Source organism: Paramacrobiotus metropolitanus, unplaced genomic scaffold (genome assembly GCF_019649055.1).
Source record: "Paramacrobiotus metropolitanus isolate TYO unplaced genomic scaffold, Prichtersi_v1.0 Parri_scaffold0000023, whole genome shotgun sequence".
Taxonomy (NCBI): domain Eukaryota; kingdom Metazoa; phylum Tardigrada; class Eutardigrada; order Parachela; family Macrobiotidae; genus Paramacrobiotus; species Paramacrobiotus metropolitanus.
The window spans coordinates 687,017-701,361 of record NW_026570243.1 but is presented as its reverse complement, the minus strand read 5'-3'; the positions used below and the strand labels follow the sequence as shown (position 1 = coordinate 701,361).

Here is a 14,345-nt window from a genome sequence, read left to right as displayed (position 1 = left end):
TGGAGATAGGCTACTTACTTGATACGATTCAGAAACAGATTCGTTGTATGACTTGTGTACGGATTACGTACTCGCACACAGCAAAAGAAATTGAAAATGGAAATAACGCGCATGGTAGCTTTGGAGCACAGTCACACTAACAAATTAACTTTAAAAGCTAAATTAAAACCAAGCAATTCGCCACTCAAAATGAGATCAGAAAAATGATCGGCTCAAAAAGAGGCAATAATTTCAGGGGCGTGCGGTGTGCGCTAAGCAATCTGAGTGATTTAAGAAAAGTGATTAAAAAGTTGGCGCAGATAAACCTGTAATCGCTCGAATTTTTGATCGGTGTGATGCCAACCATTTAAAAAAATTCGCGAATTTCTTTAAAAAGAAGCTCTTAATCGGTAGTGATTAAAAAGTAAGAACATTCAATAGGAGGTGGCTTGAAATCGGCCAATAGTAGCGCTTTGAGTCTCACATAGCGCTTTTGGTGTTTTAAATAGCGCAGCTTTATGTAAAAAGTTGCTTTCTAGTTTCTTGATATTGTTGGATTTTCTGTAACTCGACAAAGCACGAACCTTTAAATTTGCACATTGTTGTCTTTTAGTCAGATCTTTAGTCGCTGAATTTACGGAATTAGTTGTTGCGGACTGTTGCACGGATTGGATCTTGTGATCAGCGAAAATGGTGAGAGCCGAGCTGGGTACGATTACCAAGCACAACCTGAAGATGGTGAAGCGCTTGAACCAGGTGATTTTTCCGGTTTCCTACAATGATCAGTTCTACAATGATCTTCTGAAAGCCGGTGATTTGGCCAAAATAGCCTTCTTTAATGATTTGGCGGTGGGCGCCGTGTGTTGTCGCGTGGATATCTCGCCTCCCCCGAATACCACAGCAGCGCCCGATGCTGCAGCAGCAGCCAATGGTACCTCCAGTTCCTCGCAAAATCCACCTCAGCCCGTCGTATTGGCGCCTGGACGGCGTTTGTACATCATGACTTTAGGTAAGGCCGGATTTTTTATTATGAAAGAATTTAATTAAGCAGTCAGAATTTTCGTAGTTCAAGAACTGGAAAGCGAGTAAGACCAGTGTTATGTAATAAGTAATTCGAGTGCAGCGAACTGGAATGGAGGTAGAAACTGGAAAGAGCGAACGATTTAACATAATGTGTGCGTTTTCCGTTTGTCTGGTGTTGCTTCGATAACACACATGATCATATGTTCATTAATTTTGGTTTTTAACGTTATGAATTCATATGGTAGCTATGTTGATTACTATTAATAATCAGTAATGCTTGGAGTTTGCAGTATGCTGGGGCTTATTAGGCTGCTTAGCTCGGTTTGGTTTCTTTGTTTTTCTTTAAAATGTGAAGAAGTTATCCCTGAATTTTGTGTGGAATTACTAAATATGCAATACATATCTTAAATTTGTTGATTTTAAAAGTTTCGTTGTATTTTTTCGGATAGAAAATTCAGTATTTTGGCCTGTGCTGATTTACTGTTGATTTTGAGTTTCATTTTGTCAAGTTCAGGATTTCGATTGAGTTGTTGCTCTCTCATTTCACTGTGTTTGATTAGTGTGTTCAACTAGACATCCTGCTATGTACCTGGTTCAGCACTTGGTTAGCTAGAAATTAAGCACGAAACGAACTGCGTAATTTGGGGGCTATATACGTGTCAGGTTTAAGGCAAAGTTTCAAACAAGTTACGTACAAGCTTAAATTGCTGCTTAATGCACATTTTATGAATTTACAGTTATTACTTAATTTTACGGTTTTTATTGCGTGAAAGTGCATACGAGTACAGTACAACCGCGTTCTCTCCACAGATTTACTCTCTGTAAACTGCAGTTCAGTTTTGAGGGATAAAAATGAAAGGTTTAATGGAAGATTTGATTGTTTGAATGAAGACTTCCTGAAGGCTCAAGTTGGTTGAGTGCAACATACTTACGGTGCACTACATCATCATTGCGCAATAAAATAAAATTCTACACGGGCCAGTTTTCTGGCAGTACAGTACTTTAGCAGCAACGTACACGCGTGCGGTGGACCATGCCACACGCGACTGACTTCCCGATCTTCAAAAATTCGTAACTTCGTTAATTTTCGCTCTGAATTTTTGTACATACTACATAAGCTTGAAAAACTCAGAATAATAAGTAAGTACTATTAGCCAGAACAAGTGTTTTTTCGCTTTTCTTCTATGGTAACGCACTGTGCGCCTGTGCTGTTAGCATAGCTGTCTATGGAGGACTCATTTAAGGTTTCGAATAGGCGGCTATGCTAACCACGTACGCGCACAGTGCGTAACCATAGAACAAAAGCGAAAAAACATTTATTCTTCCTAATAGTACTTCTTATTCTGTGTTTTTCAAGCTTATGTACAAAAATTTAGAGCGAAAATTAACGAAGTTACGAATTTTTGAAGATCGGGAAGTCAGCCGCGTGTGGCATGGGCCACCGAACGCGTACGTTGCTGCTAAAGTACTGCCAGAAAACTGCTACAGGCTCAGAAATTTTATTGCGCAATGATGATGTAGTGCACCGTCAGAATGTTGCACTCGTTGGTTATTTAAGTACAGTACTGTAATTTGTGCGAAGTGGAAACAGGAAACTGCACAGTTTACAGATAAAGTATAGTAGCTGCCTGCTTTAGCGGTCTGATCAGTTTTAAAGTTACGGTGCTTCCTCGGGTGGGTACTGTCGGTCGTCTTTGTTGATAAATGTAAGCACGCACCTTCTCGAATTCTGGAAACAAATTTGGTTTTGGAATTTTTAATTTTAAACAATTTTTTTGAGAGAAATATAGGTCGGTCGCGCCAAGTGTGGACAGTAGCAAAAAATTCCCAGCTGCTACCGTTGAACCCCGAAATGCTATCGTTATTTTCATATGATAGTGCTTTATCTACAGCAACTTTTTTAGTCATATTTCTGCATTAGAAGTAAGGAGGACAAATCCACGGGCGCGAGCCCGTGGAAAGGATTTGGAAAGGAAATTGCCATGGAATTCCATGGAATCCGTGGATTTACGGAAATCCAAACGGATTTCCGTAAATCCAAGGATTTCGTAGTTTTCGTTGGAATACCGTTATTTAACTACATACTTACATAACTATGAAGAAAAAATCATTTCAATTAACTTCAACTGTTAAATTACTGCGCATTCGTCGTTAGAAACTTCATTTAAACTTAAATACTCCAAACATATTAAAAAAACACGAATGGAACTGCTTATTATCAACCAAGGCAGTATTAACGTAAGTATGTTCTATAGTATAGTACCGGTACGGATACTAGTACTGTCAGCCATGCAGTGGGCATGCATACGCAAGTTAAAAAAAGCGAAAAGCAACACAAAAGCTCGGAAGATTGTCATTCTTTCCAAGAAGATGACTTTGATTTTGTCATGTTTTAGTCACTTTAAATAAAATTTCAAGTATACGGTTACATATTTCCGTTACCGGTACTTACACTTTTCCCACCCCAAGCGGCGATACGCGAATACCTGCTGATCGCACAAGGTGTTTTTTTTTATTTTGTTTTTCCACTATTCTGTACTCATAAAATTCTTTATGGATTTAAGATCATGCTTCGAAATATATTAGCGAAGCTTATACTACGAACACTAATCTAGAAATTTTAACACCAGGTGACCAAATTATGAGAACTTTTTGAAGAAAAACATTGTCCTCTGTCGGACCGATCAAGAAGACTTCTGCCCCTGGTATATTTAATATTGGACAATACAAACGAAATAAAATAAAAACGTTAATGTTGTCGGCGAATACAAGCGTAATAAAATGAAAACGGTAACGTTGTCGGCGAATATACTGGCGAATACGCTGTTTTTTAAATAAATCGGATGCTACCGGAAGACAAGGTAATGTAAAATTTGTAGCCACCTGTCGAAAACATTAAAACTTTTTTTGTTTTTATTGTTTTCCTCTGACATTTCCATGCGCTTGGAATTCCAAATACAGGAAATCTGGAATTCCAAGCAAAAATTGGAATTCCACGGATTTCCACAATTCCAATTTCCAAATCCGAGCCGCCCGCGTGGAGCGCGGATTTGGAAACTGGATTCCATCCGTGGAATTCCGTTTTTCCTTGGACGGTCGTTCCTTAATTAGAAGCTAATATGCAGGGATCGGGAGCCGAATTTTAACTTCCAATTTTCTCACAAAAATCACACTGCTTAATAAGAAATATTCATGATCAAAGAATAAGAAATAATCTTTTAAAAATTGTGAGTGGTTGGGAACTGCCAACAAATGAAGTGGTCTTACAAAGGTACTTTTCTACCTTCCTTGCTGACATCTTACCCAACGCGAACCGCGCTCCAGGCAACCCCATTTTTTTGAAGGTGGCTTTTAAGATACAGGTCTATGGGCGATACATCTTTTTTCGAAATTTCCAAGTGCACGGATAGCGCAAGATTCTTTTGCTTACCCACAGAGAACACCTTTTGGGTCACTCAATAGTTTTTAAAAAAGTCTTTACAAAAAGATTACCTCTTGAATTTTTAGAAGGGCAGTTATAAACACCCGAAAAACGCCCGCTACCCTCCTTCCTTAAGCTCCACCCCGCCCCCTACGAAGCACGTTAGAAGATTCCGGTTTTATTATTATTTTGTCCGCATGAAAAGTTGCACAAGAACAGTGCAAAGTTAATGTTAAAACTACTTACAGAAATATACTAAGTTTATTTTGTGCAACTGTCCACACTTGGCGCGACCGACCTGTACATGGCACGTTTAGTATTCAGTATTTGTCCTCATTTAAAAACTATATTCGTTGCCGTAAGTTTATAATTTGGCTGTAACACAAAAGCAAGTGTTGGCGCTTAAAGTGATAGACGCTGCACTACCATTGTTGTCGAAATGACAGATTTGATAATTTCAGTACTACAAAATAACTAGAAAATTATAATTTAATACAGTAGAATAATTACACGAATACGACTGTCAATATCTGACCTGCACCAGATAGGCCAAATACAGTTTTTTGTTCTTTACAGCTGTGGTAATGCAGTGCAGCGTTATATATACGTACAATGTGCCGTACCTCTTATTATATTTAGCTATTAATTGATTTGTGTTTCGAACAGGATGTTTGGCTCCTTACCGGCGGCAAAAAATCGGCACCCTCCTTTTGCAGCACGTGTTGGCGGTGTGCGCCCGCGAAGGATTCTCCTCGGTGACACTCCACGTACAGATTAACAACGATGCCGCCCTGCAGTTTTACAAGAAATTCGGCTTCGAAGTGGTGGGCATTTCGGAGCATTACTACAAACGTATTGAGCCGGCCGATGCATATTTACTGGAAAAGAAACTCGGCACTCCGTCCGTCAATGGCCACGCGGGTAAAGCGCACGATTAGACGGCGCTGGCGGTAGTACGCGCTCGTGCTCCAAAGACGGATTAGTTTTTGTATGTTTGATTACTAATTAGTTCGGTTTGTTTGTTCTTGCGGAATATCCAGTCAGAATGGTTGTGAGAGATTTGATGGGAAAATGAGCTAGTATAGCTGATCTTGTTAAGACATGACTTTGATAGAAATTTTGGTTTTGCGCACGAGAGATTTCTTTCAAGTAAAACAAACAGACGAACTGCTGGCTTAAGGTTTTTACTGCAGTGGATTACTGTAAATCCAAGAAACTTTTCCCGTAGCGAAAACAACTGACATACTGCTCACCACTTCCGTTACAGCTTCCCTCAACGTGGGAATCGTTTCTTTCATTCCCGAAATCAAACATAATTTTTGCGAATCTTTGCAGTTAGTTTTGATAATTTATAAGGAAATAGTCATAATAGTCATGATTATTAATAATTGTAAAATAATTACTGTTAGTAGACCCCGCGGAAATTGCGCGGAAATAAACCACAAAAAATTACCAAACTGTATTTAGGTGCGTGATTTAAGGATTTAAAGATTCGACTTTGAAGATAAACATAGCACATTAATTTTGATTAAATGCTATACTCCTACTGTTAAAATTGAACTGTCAGTAGTAAGTAATAAGTATTGTACGTTCACACTTCATATGTACAGTACAGTTGAATACCATAATAATATCATTAATTTTATTGGATATTAATATGGCACAAAGCACAAAGGATATTAATATGGCACAAAGCACGGCTGGCACAAAGCTGCACTACGGGATAGCACCGAATCACCGATCCTACATTACCGTATATTGTGCAGAAGAAAAGAAGAAAACAACCATAAAATTATAAAGTCAACCATACAGCAGAATTTTATTTTTATGCCAAAAACGTGTGCTTTGAATGCCTTTGGTATTACTAGTATTAGCGTTAAAATTCAGTTTTCGATTAACTTACAACTCCTTGTCAGCTTTCAGCCCGTAATTACATTCGTCACAGCTAGCGAAAACGTACATGGTTTTCGTTGTATTAATTTGCCTGCTGCTGTTTATTACGAAATTAATTACTCAGTCAGCACTGAATCAAGTGATACCAACTTTGAATTTTAACTTTTAATCCTTGAGCGCAAGTGTATACTAGCTAGATACTATATCTTGATTCATGAATAATTTGTCGTCCATGCCGGACACTGAAAAAATATTGCACACGTACAGCTTTAGTACAGTTATTTTTTTAAACTTTACGTCGTGTAATAACGTAAAACGCATATGTTTTCTCAAATCAAATGATTTTATAGAGATAGACCGAATCGGAATAGTATGCAGACCTTGAAGATTGATCCAGTCATTTCCAGTGTAATGAGTACTTCTGAGTACTTCTATACCGTTTGGGATGGATGCGCAGACACGATGCCCACACCTCCTCTTGTTCTTTTATTATAAAGAATAGCCCTGTAAATCCAGTTAAACTCCAAAATAAGTCAAAATCAACAATTTGTACGCAAAGCAGTTCCGGTATAGAGCTGCATTTATGTATATATGCAAACTGCAACCGCGCATAGCAGGTAATCAACCGAGAAGAAATCTATCGTAAAAATGTGGCTGCAAAAATAATTCATTTATCTTAAACGTGAGCGTATCCCTAAATTTATCGGTAATCCATCTTTCAGAATATCCAGCGAAGCAGTGATCTATTAATTTCAATTAACTTCGATCACTGCGAAGCCATAAATCCATGCAGTGAGCTACATATACAACATTCAGCAGTGCACGACTTATATCCGCTCGGCGAGCGTCCAATATCCTTTGGCTTTAACCGTCTTTGACACTTCCGGTGGTGTGCTCCGTCAAGGTACGTGGTCGTGGACTGGCCGCTAGGCGAGTTGACTTTGATCTCGTTTCGGTAAAGTTGTGCGGAAAATCCGTCGGGGCAATTATCACCGGGCCAACCGACGCCCGCTTGGTGGGCCACAATCGCAGGCGCTTTAATAGACTGCGTATAGCGTAGCGTAAATCGGGATTAACTGGGAGATAGGCCAAATAGCTGCACGTAACTCCTAAAATGGAAAATTTGCTTGAGGCCTTAGCAGTCGGCACGGCCCGTATGTCAGGTAAGACGCACGTAACAATGTGCAATTTCTGCTGAAATTATAAGGCACGATTTATTGGATCTATTAAATATTGTATTAAGTTATTAACCATCTACAGAGTAGCTTCAGTGCACGTTATTTATAGACCTACAGCATGTTCGTGCACAGAGAACTTGTTCGTTGCAATTACCGTTAAAAATACAAATTATTGATTCTTTCATAATAAAATATAATTTAAATTGAAAGCTTTCGTACCATTTCCTAAATTATGTAGTCAGACTCATGGGAGCGTTATAGTTCGGTAAAGCTAGCTAATTTGATATGCAGGTGGAGCTGTTATAATCCTGTTTTCCGCAGTCAATAACATTCATTCTGCCCTATACGAGGAAACTTAATCTCACCCATACAGCTAAATATCTGCACAAATACAAATACGTAATCCAAATCTACAAGAAAATGAGCGGTTAGCTGACCCTTTTGAGGAAATAATAAAATGCACGATGAAAACCATCAGTATGGTTTTGACATTCTTGTTTTATTCAACAGTTTTAATAGTTAACTCCCTTAACGAAAAGCCGCATGGTTCTTGAGCCCGTTGTTGACAATTTGTTTCTGTTGTCCGCTACTATCCGGTGGCTGCCACGTGCCGCAGTAGCAGTCCCATGATGTTTTGCATGTATGACGTATATCTATTGTTTCTATGACCGCCTCGATAATCCGGATTAAACTCGACCTCTGCGCCAACTTCTTGAGCATCCCATAAGCTTCCCTTTTTGCTTTTATCTTCTTATGTCCGCCTACGCGCGCTAATGCATTCCGCGGTTATCTAACTGTGATCTATCTAGATCTATCACCTGACGTATCGCGCGTGCATATATTATTTTCCATTTATTGAAGTATTTTACGCATTCATATACTGTATTGTTAAAAAAATTGATTAGTACAATCTTACTGTGATAATATTATAGAAGTAGTAATGAAGTTTGGTGACTGATAGTCTGATACGCAAAACTTTTAATGCGTATTCGGTAATAGCATCTTGCCGGCCGGCAGCAGTAACGGCAGCCCGAGTGCACCGCAGAAAATTGCTCCAGAAACTGTCAAACCAATCGAGCATACGGAGTCGCCCTGGAGCAATCCGGCAGTATAGTGCTTGGATGACGCTTCCAGAAGTAATAACTAGTTAAAAAGTTTTTTTACCAGGTTTAGTCACTGTATTGTTTTACCACTTTGGTGTAATCTCTGTTTACTATTGCTAACTGTTAACATGCCCGAAGTCGCACAAACCTACTCTAGTTTATTCTTTTACTTCTGCTGATGACGTACTGCGCTTGCTTAGCTGTTGATGTATGTTATTGTTATGCCCTTTTCCAGTTGCTAGATTGAATTGTATTCAGTCTTTAACTAAACAACTTTAACTTCACTTTAACATAAAATCTTTAGTTAACAAGTAAAGACATACAGTTCATGGTGTTACATTGGTGTAATACTTAGGTATACAACTGCTGAGTAGGCGATGGCGACGGTAAGGTCATCAGCAAAGTGTTGCTCTTGCAGTATCAGTGCTAAACTGTCTACATGTGCAGTAGCGGTACTGTACTGTACAATACACATATTTATATTCATCATAACGCATGCATGTATCCGGTATCTTACGATTAAATTGCAATGAGTACAGTACAGTGCGAGTGTGTAGTACTGTACAATACACATATTTATATTCATCATAACGCATGCATGTATCCGGTATCTTACGATTAAATTGCAATGAGTACAGTACAGTGCGAGTGTGTAGTACTGTACAATACTTCCAGACGTGGAAATTGTTCATGTTAACAACGCAGTTTCGTTGCGCTGCAGGCGGTTGGAGGCGGATGCTGCTTTTTCTGGAGGATCTTTTGTGATATTGTAGGAGTAGACTTATATAGGGAAGGATTGTTAAAAAGGCAAGTTATTGATTTCCGTACATTTTATCGCTTTGGCATAATCAGTGTAAATGTAAATGTTGCTGAATTAAGTGCAGCTACAGTATTTCCCATTATTTACTATTTCTGTACTTTACCACCAGAAGTAACAGCGATCCCTGCGATACTTTTTCATGCTTGTTTCTAGCTACTTTCTCTGGCAGTGCAACAGCATGTTCAAGTACAGTACTGGAAGGAAGGCAACGTTCACTTAATTATAACGTGCGGTTGTTGTGACCAAAATTTATAACAGTTTAGCAATAACGTATTGGAAGGAATTTGAAAAGGATCAGAAAATGGATATTTCTGCGCAGGTCAATAAATGCTATACATATATTTAGACCAAAATTCATTACTGTAATGGTGAAGACTGGTTATATGATTTTCAGATAGCTGCTAATTACGTAGTTTCCTTACCGAATAAAGATTCTTTTGAGCCGACCATGAATTGTAAAGAAGATAACACAGGTACATGGGATAAGAAAGGATAATACTATATTAATAGAAAGTTGGTTAGCAGTTAATTTTCGTGATTGACCTCAGCTACTGTGCAAAATACTGCGCAAGTTTCATAGAAAAATACAATACTTCTTCATAGCTTGTGCTGCGCTTTAACATTTAAAGTTCAAACGTGTATAATCCGACCTATTAAGGTCTCACGTACGGTAGCTACACTTACCGAACCACATCAGCAGATATAGTGACGGTGCCAGGTTCTCCGTCAGGTCCTGGACAATGCTACCGGGTATGTAGCTCCATACTACGCTGGGCAGAAAACAGACGATGAAAAACACCGCTACCGTTCCCGTTCGCTTGGCGATACCCAACTCCACACTGAACCGGTGCTTGAAGCGCAACGAGGTGTCCTTCTGCTTATTCCGCCCTACCGCTGTCCGCACCAGACACACTTTGAAGACAATGAGCGTATAGCAGATACACATGACCACAATGGGGGCAATCTGAAAGATGAACCGGTAGGCGTTGACAAAGGGCGCTTCCACACTGCTGTACTGACACCGCTCCACCGACTTCTTGTATCCGTACATGGCGCCCACACCGAAGAAGGGAAAGGTGAACACGACGTACGGCATCAGCCAGGTCAGCACCAGCATCACCAGCCCCACCCGGTCCTGGATGCGCTTGGAGATGCTGCCAATATGGACGACGGCCAAGTAGCGGGCCACGGCGATGGCGGCGTGGTTGAGGCAGGAGACGAAGCAGCCGCTCAACGCCATGAAGCCGAAGAACCGGCAGCTGCCGTTATCGGCGTGCCAACCCAGTCGAATGGTGGAATAGGCCGCTGCCGGCATGGCTAGGGCGGCGTAGATGGCACCGACTAGGAATAAATTGATCAGCAGCTGGTTGGTCGTATGCCGGTACAGTTTCCCGTGGAACATGGAGCCTATCATCAGGACATTGCCGACGAAGCCAAAAACCACCAGACCGATGGTGCAGTAGCCGAAGACGGTGAAGGCTACCGGCATTTTGTGACCACCGGTACTGTTGAACCGGCTACCGGTAATGTTGCGCGAAAGGTCACCGGTAATGTTGCGCAGCGATGCAGTGGTGTTGGGAATGAATAACGGTGCCATTTGAGCGGTTGCGTTAGCGTTGCGATGCGATGCGTTGAGCAGATAATTTATACCGTAGAATATGACACCACGAAGCAAGCCGGTCTGGCTGGGAAATATACGTGGATGCGTAAGATTAACGATGATCCCATGAAGTAACTGCGAAGAATCTATCGGCGTTGACTGGCTGATAATCGCGCCTTAAATGGGGCTTCCGCCGTCGACTGTAGCCGGCTGATTCTACAAGCGTGACGACAGGTGAACCGTGGTGCGTCGATCGCAACGGGCGGCATCATTAACGCCGGGCAATGGGGCGGATGAAAAACTGTGAAACCTTTACGCGAAACAATGGATGCGAGAGGAAAACATACGCCGGTGCCATTCGATAGCGCTTGTTATAAGATGTTGGAGATTTTCAGTTCGCGGTATAATATTGTAAGATGCCGCTATAAGAAGGATGCTCCCTTAATGACGTGTGCCGTATTGTGGAAAATGTATCTTGCCTTAAAGATGATCGCTAATCAGTTTAATGATTCTTTTAAAATAAATGGCACGTGAAGCTAAAATATATTTTTCTTGGATTTAACTATGTACACAGGAAGAGCGAGAAACTATTTATGTTTTTGAATAACTAGGAATGTTATAATTTCTAAACGAATTAAGCCCTCATAGCCATGGCCTTAAAGGATCTACCAGTGTACCTGAAACTACAAAAGACAGCCACTGCATATTAGTGCATATACGTATACTGTACATATATAATGCATGCATCCACTGAATATGCAATTTACCCACAGGCAGGAAATGCATTTGCCGTATTACTATTTAAATACATACATCTACAATAAAAATATATGCAGATTACGATAGTCTTGATGAATGCTTAAACATAATCGTGTGTGACATAAAAAACGTTGAAATTTCGCAGGGTATCTGCATTACGAGAGCTAGACAGGACGTTTAAGATTTATCTTGATTTTTTCTATGGTCTCACAAAAATATAATCGGATTATCCATATATCATTGGCAAAAAATGCGCCGAAGCCACCGGCAGACATTTCCGTTTGCGTGCTACAGCCATTTCCGTCTGTGCAAGTTGCGTAATTGTGGGCGGCTGTGGCATTATGAGAACCCCTGGAGTGCGCAAAACCTTGACCTATGAGCGTCTGACTGGTAGGACTATCAAATAACAAGGATCGCTCGGGTTGTGAATCATCTTCCTTCGAGACGGAAAATTCGGCAACAAATTGTTTCCTGACTGTTTATTAATTAAAACCAGCAGTAAATATTGGCGCTTATGTTTGAAATATAGAACAAAATCGTACCAATCTATCTTCAGTAACCAATATGTATTTCCAGCTAGCAAGACCATAAGTTAAAAACGACTAGTTTTACCATGGTTTTACTGTGCTTTCGTTGCACGTTTCTTGTCTTGACAAACATTCATATAAATTGTAACCTGACCTTTGCTGATTGCAAGTCTGCAATAAATGTGTAACTTTCTACGCATACTCGACGGAATAGCAGTGAATGGAGAGTGATCGATACTTTTTCTAAAATGCACTCGTGACAAAATGTAAATGCAAACAGAAATACACTTTCCCCTATTGTCTTTACCAATTTTGCTATGCTAACCGGTAACGTGCGCATGTGTATACAGCAAAATTACGCCAGTTTTCATAGGGAGTATCGCGGAAGCATGCACTGCACGATTGTAAAATGGAGCAAAAAAGATTCTTGCCAACTTTATAATTACATGCAGCCAAAAATCAGAAATGTTTAGAAGTTCGTTGATAATATTTCTTCATGTGATTGGTATGCTATCAGCTGTCAGTATTAGTTTCAATGTGACCATCGTAAACCTTTACGCTACAACTGATCCCACGTACGGCTACGCCACCATGGCCCCCGCAATCCGCGTTATCAATACGATGCTTGCCGACGAATTTGCGTGTATTATGCATGTCAAACGATATGAACTAGATCTGGCCAACAACTGTCCCCAAGCATTTCGGGATGTCCGCAGTGTCGCGTGCATAATCGACAAACTTGGAGCATTTTACAGCCACGTTCTCCATCACGGTTTCGGCAGTAATCCCGAACAGTTTGTGGTATTGACTCTTGGAGGCACGTCTTTAGGCGTACAAAATTACAGTGCTTGTCCACGCAGTAGTTTGTCTTATAAGTTTACAACAAGGGGTAAATTCTTTTCCAGGATGGGATGACTACATTACGTCGGAAGTTGCCCGTTTCGCATCTGGTATGTACATGCACTTACGATTAGGATATATCTAATGGTAAGTTCGGTCATGGTTTGATTATTGCCAATTATTTTAATACCTGTGCTTGTGCCTTGGTTACAAGAACTGCCAAAACGAATTAGCTTTGTTACTACCCGCCCAAAATTTTGAATATACTGTAAGTGTCAACTGTGTCTGTGCCTTGTGGCCACTTTTATGGCACAGGCGTTTCTGATAACCTAATTGGCAGCTGCCAGCGGTATCGTCTGCAGCTTACTTGTTCACAGTTAGATAATATTCGCAAGGCACATGATCAAATGTAAATTACACAAAATGATACAGTTATTCGATTACGATGCAATGGATAATTTGTAAACTGATACTGAAAATTTGGACTTGATGTAATTGCTGTACTGCAAACGTGCCGGTGGAAGGGCGTTTGAACGTACTGTATCCTGCTTCCAAAAAGAATTTTAATTTCCTGAGTATTTTCTCTGATATTTCCGACCGATTGTTAAGGATCTGAGTACACACAGGTACTTTGAAAAGTTGCTTAATTATACTATCTCGAGGCTCGGACAGGAAGTTTTTGAACTTTCCCACGCGGAATGCCAAACGGATTGGGTTGGTCTAGTTTAACCTAAGCATCATAAATCACATGTCACTGCATGCAAATGTATGCATTTCAATAATAACGTAATGTCAGCGAAGGTTTGCCGGGAGCGGGGGATACGGTGCACATTATTGCAGTCGCATCCTGCATATGAAATCAGTTTACATTTACTGCTGAAGTATGCAGTATGTAGAATGCCGTTTGCCATGAGTGCGATTTCGGAACGCGGAACGGAAGTAATCGCGGGTACTTATGTTTTAATAATGCCATCCTGAAAAGCTACTCGGACTTACGCCTCACATTGTAAAACCGTATATATGTAGATATAACATACGTAATTTAAGAAATCAAATGGGGAAAAACGACCTGTGTGTATCTATGGACCGGTGTATGTAACTCGTATCTACGGACTGATGCTTAGCGTCACTCTTTCAAGCAGTGGTATATGTAATTATGTGCGTTTTGGCAAGTTACAGTGTTCTCTGACTAAATTTTTTCC

The 14,345-nt window shown here is 40.3% G+C and overlaps 2 protein-coding genes across 2 annotated transcripts; one reads left to right on the top strand and one right to left on the bottom strand.

The window, feature by feature from the left end:
• The first annotated feature begins 498 nt into the window (after positions 1–498).
• On the top strand, positions 499–5,568 carry LOC129587110 (N-alpha-acetyltransferase 50-like). The gene is made up of 2 exons (XM_055480706.1): positions 499–988; positions 5,090–5,568. Exons 1-2 carry the CDS (start codon positions 670–672, stop codon positions 5,359–5,361), a joined length of 591 nt encoding a protein of 196 aa, XP_055336681.1. The 5' UTR covers positions 499–669; the 3' UTR covers positions 5,362–5,568.
• Positions 5,569–7,180: 1,612 nt separating this feature from the next.
• Positions 7,181–11,014, bottom strand: LOC129587027 (melatonin receptor type 1B-A-like). The gene is made up of 2 exons (XM_055480603.1): positions 10,102–11,014; positions 7,181–7,425 (listed from the first exon to the last, which is right to left on the bottom strand). Exons 1-2 carry the CDS (start codon positions 11,012–11,014, stop codon positions 7,181–7,183), a joined length of 1,158 nt encoding a protein of 385 aa, XP_055336578.1.
• Positions 11,015–14,345: the final 3,331 nt, after the last annotated feature.

Bases quoted from the DNA above. Each gene is read 5' to 3' on its own strand.
- LOC129587027 (XM_055480603.1), bottom strand. From the start codon at position 11,014: ATGGCACCGTTATTCATTCCCAACACCACTGCATCGCTGCGCAACATT. The intron at 7,426-10,101 runs GTAAGTGTAGCT...TTTCCATTTTAG, and splicing joins ATATCTGCTGATGTGGTTCG to GAGTTACGTGCAGCTATTTG.
- LOC129587110 (XM_055480706.1), top strand. From the start codon at position 670: ATGGTGAGAGCCGAGCTGGGTACGATTACCAAGCACAACCTGAAGATG. The intron at 989-5,089 runs GTAAGGCCGGAT...TGTTTCGAACAG, and splicing joins TTTGTACATCATGACTTTAG to GATGTTTGGCTCCTTACCGG.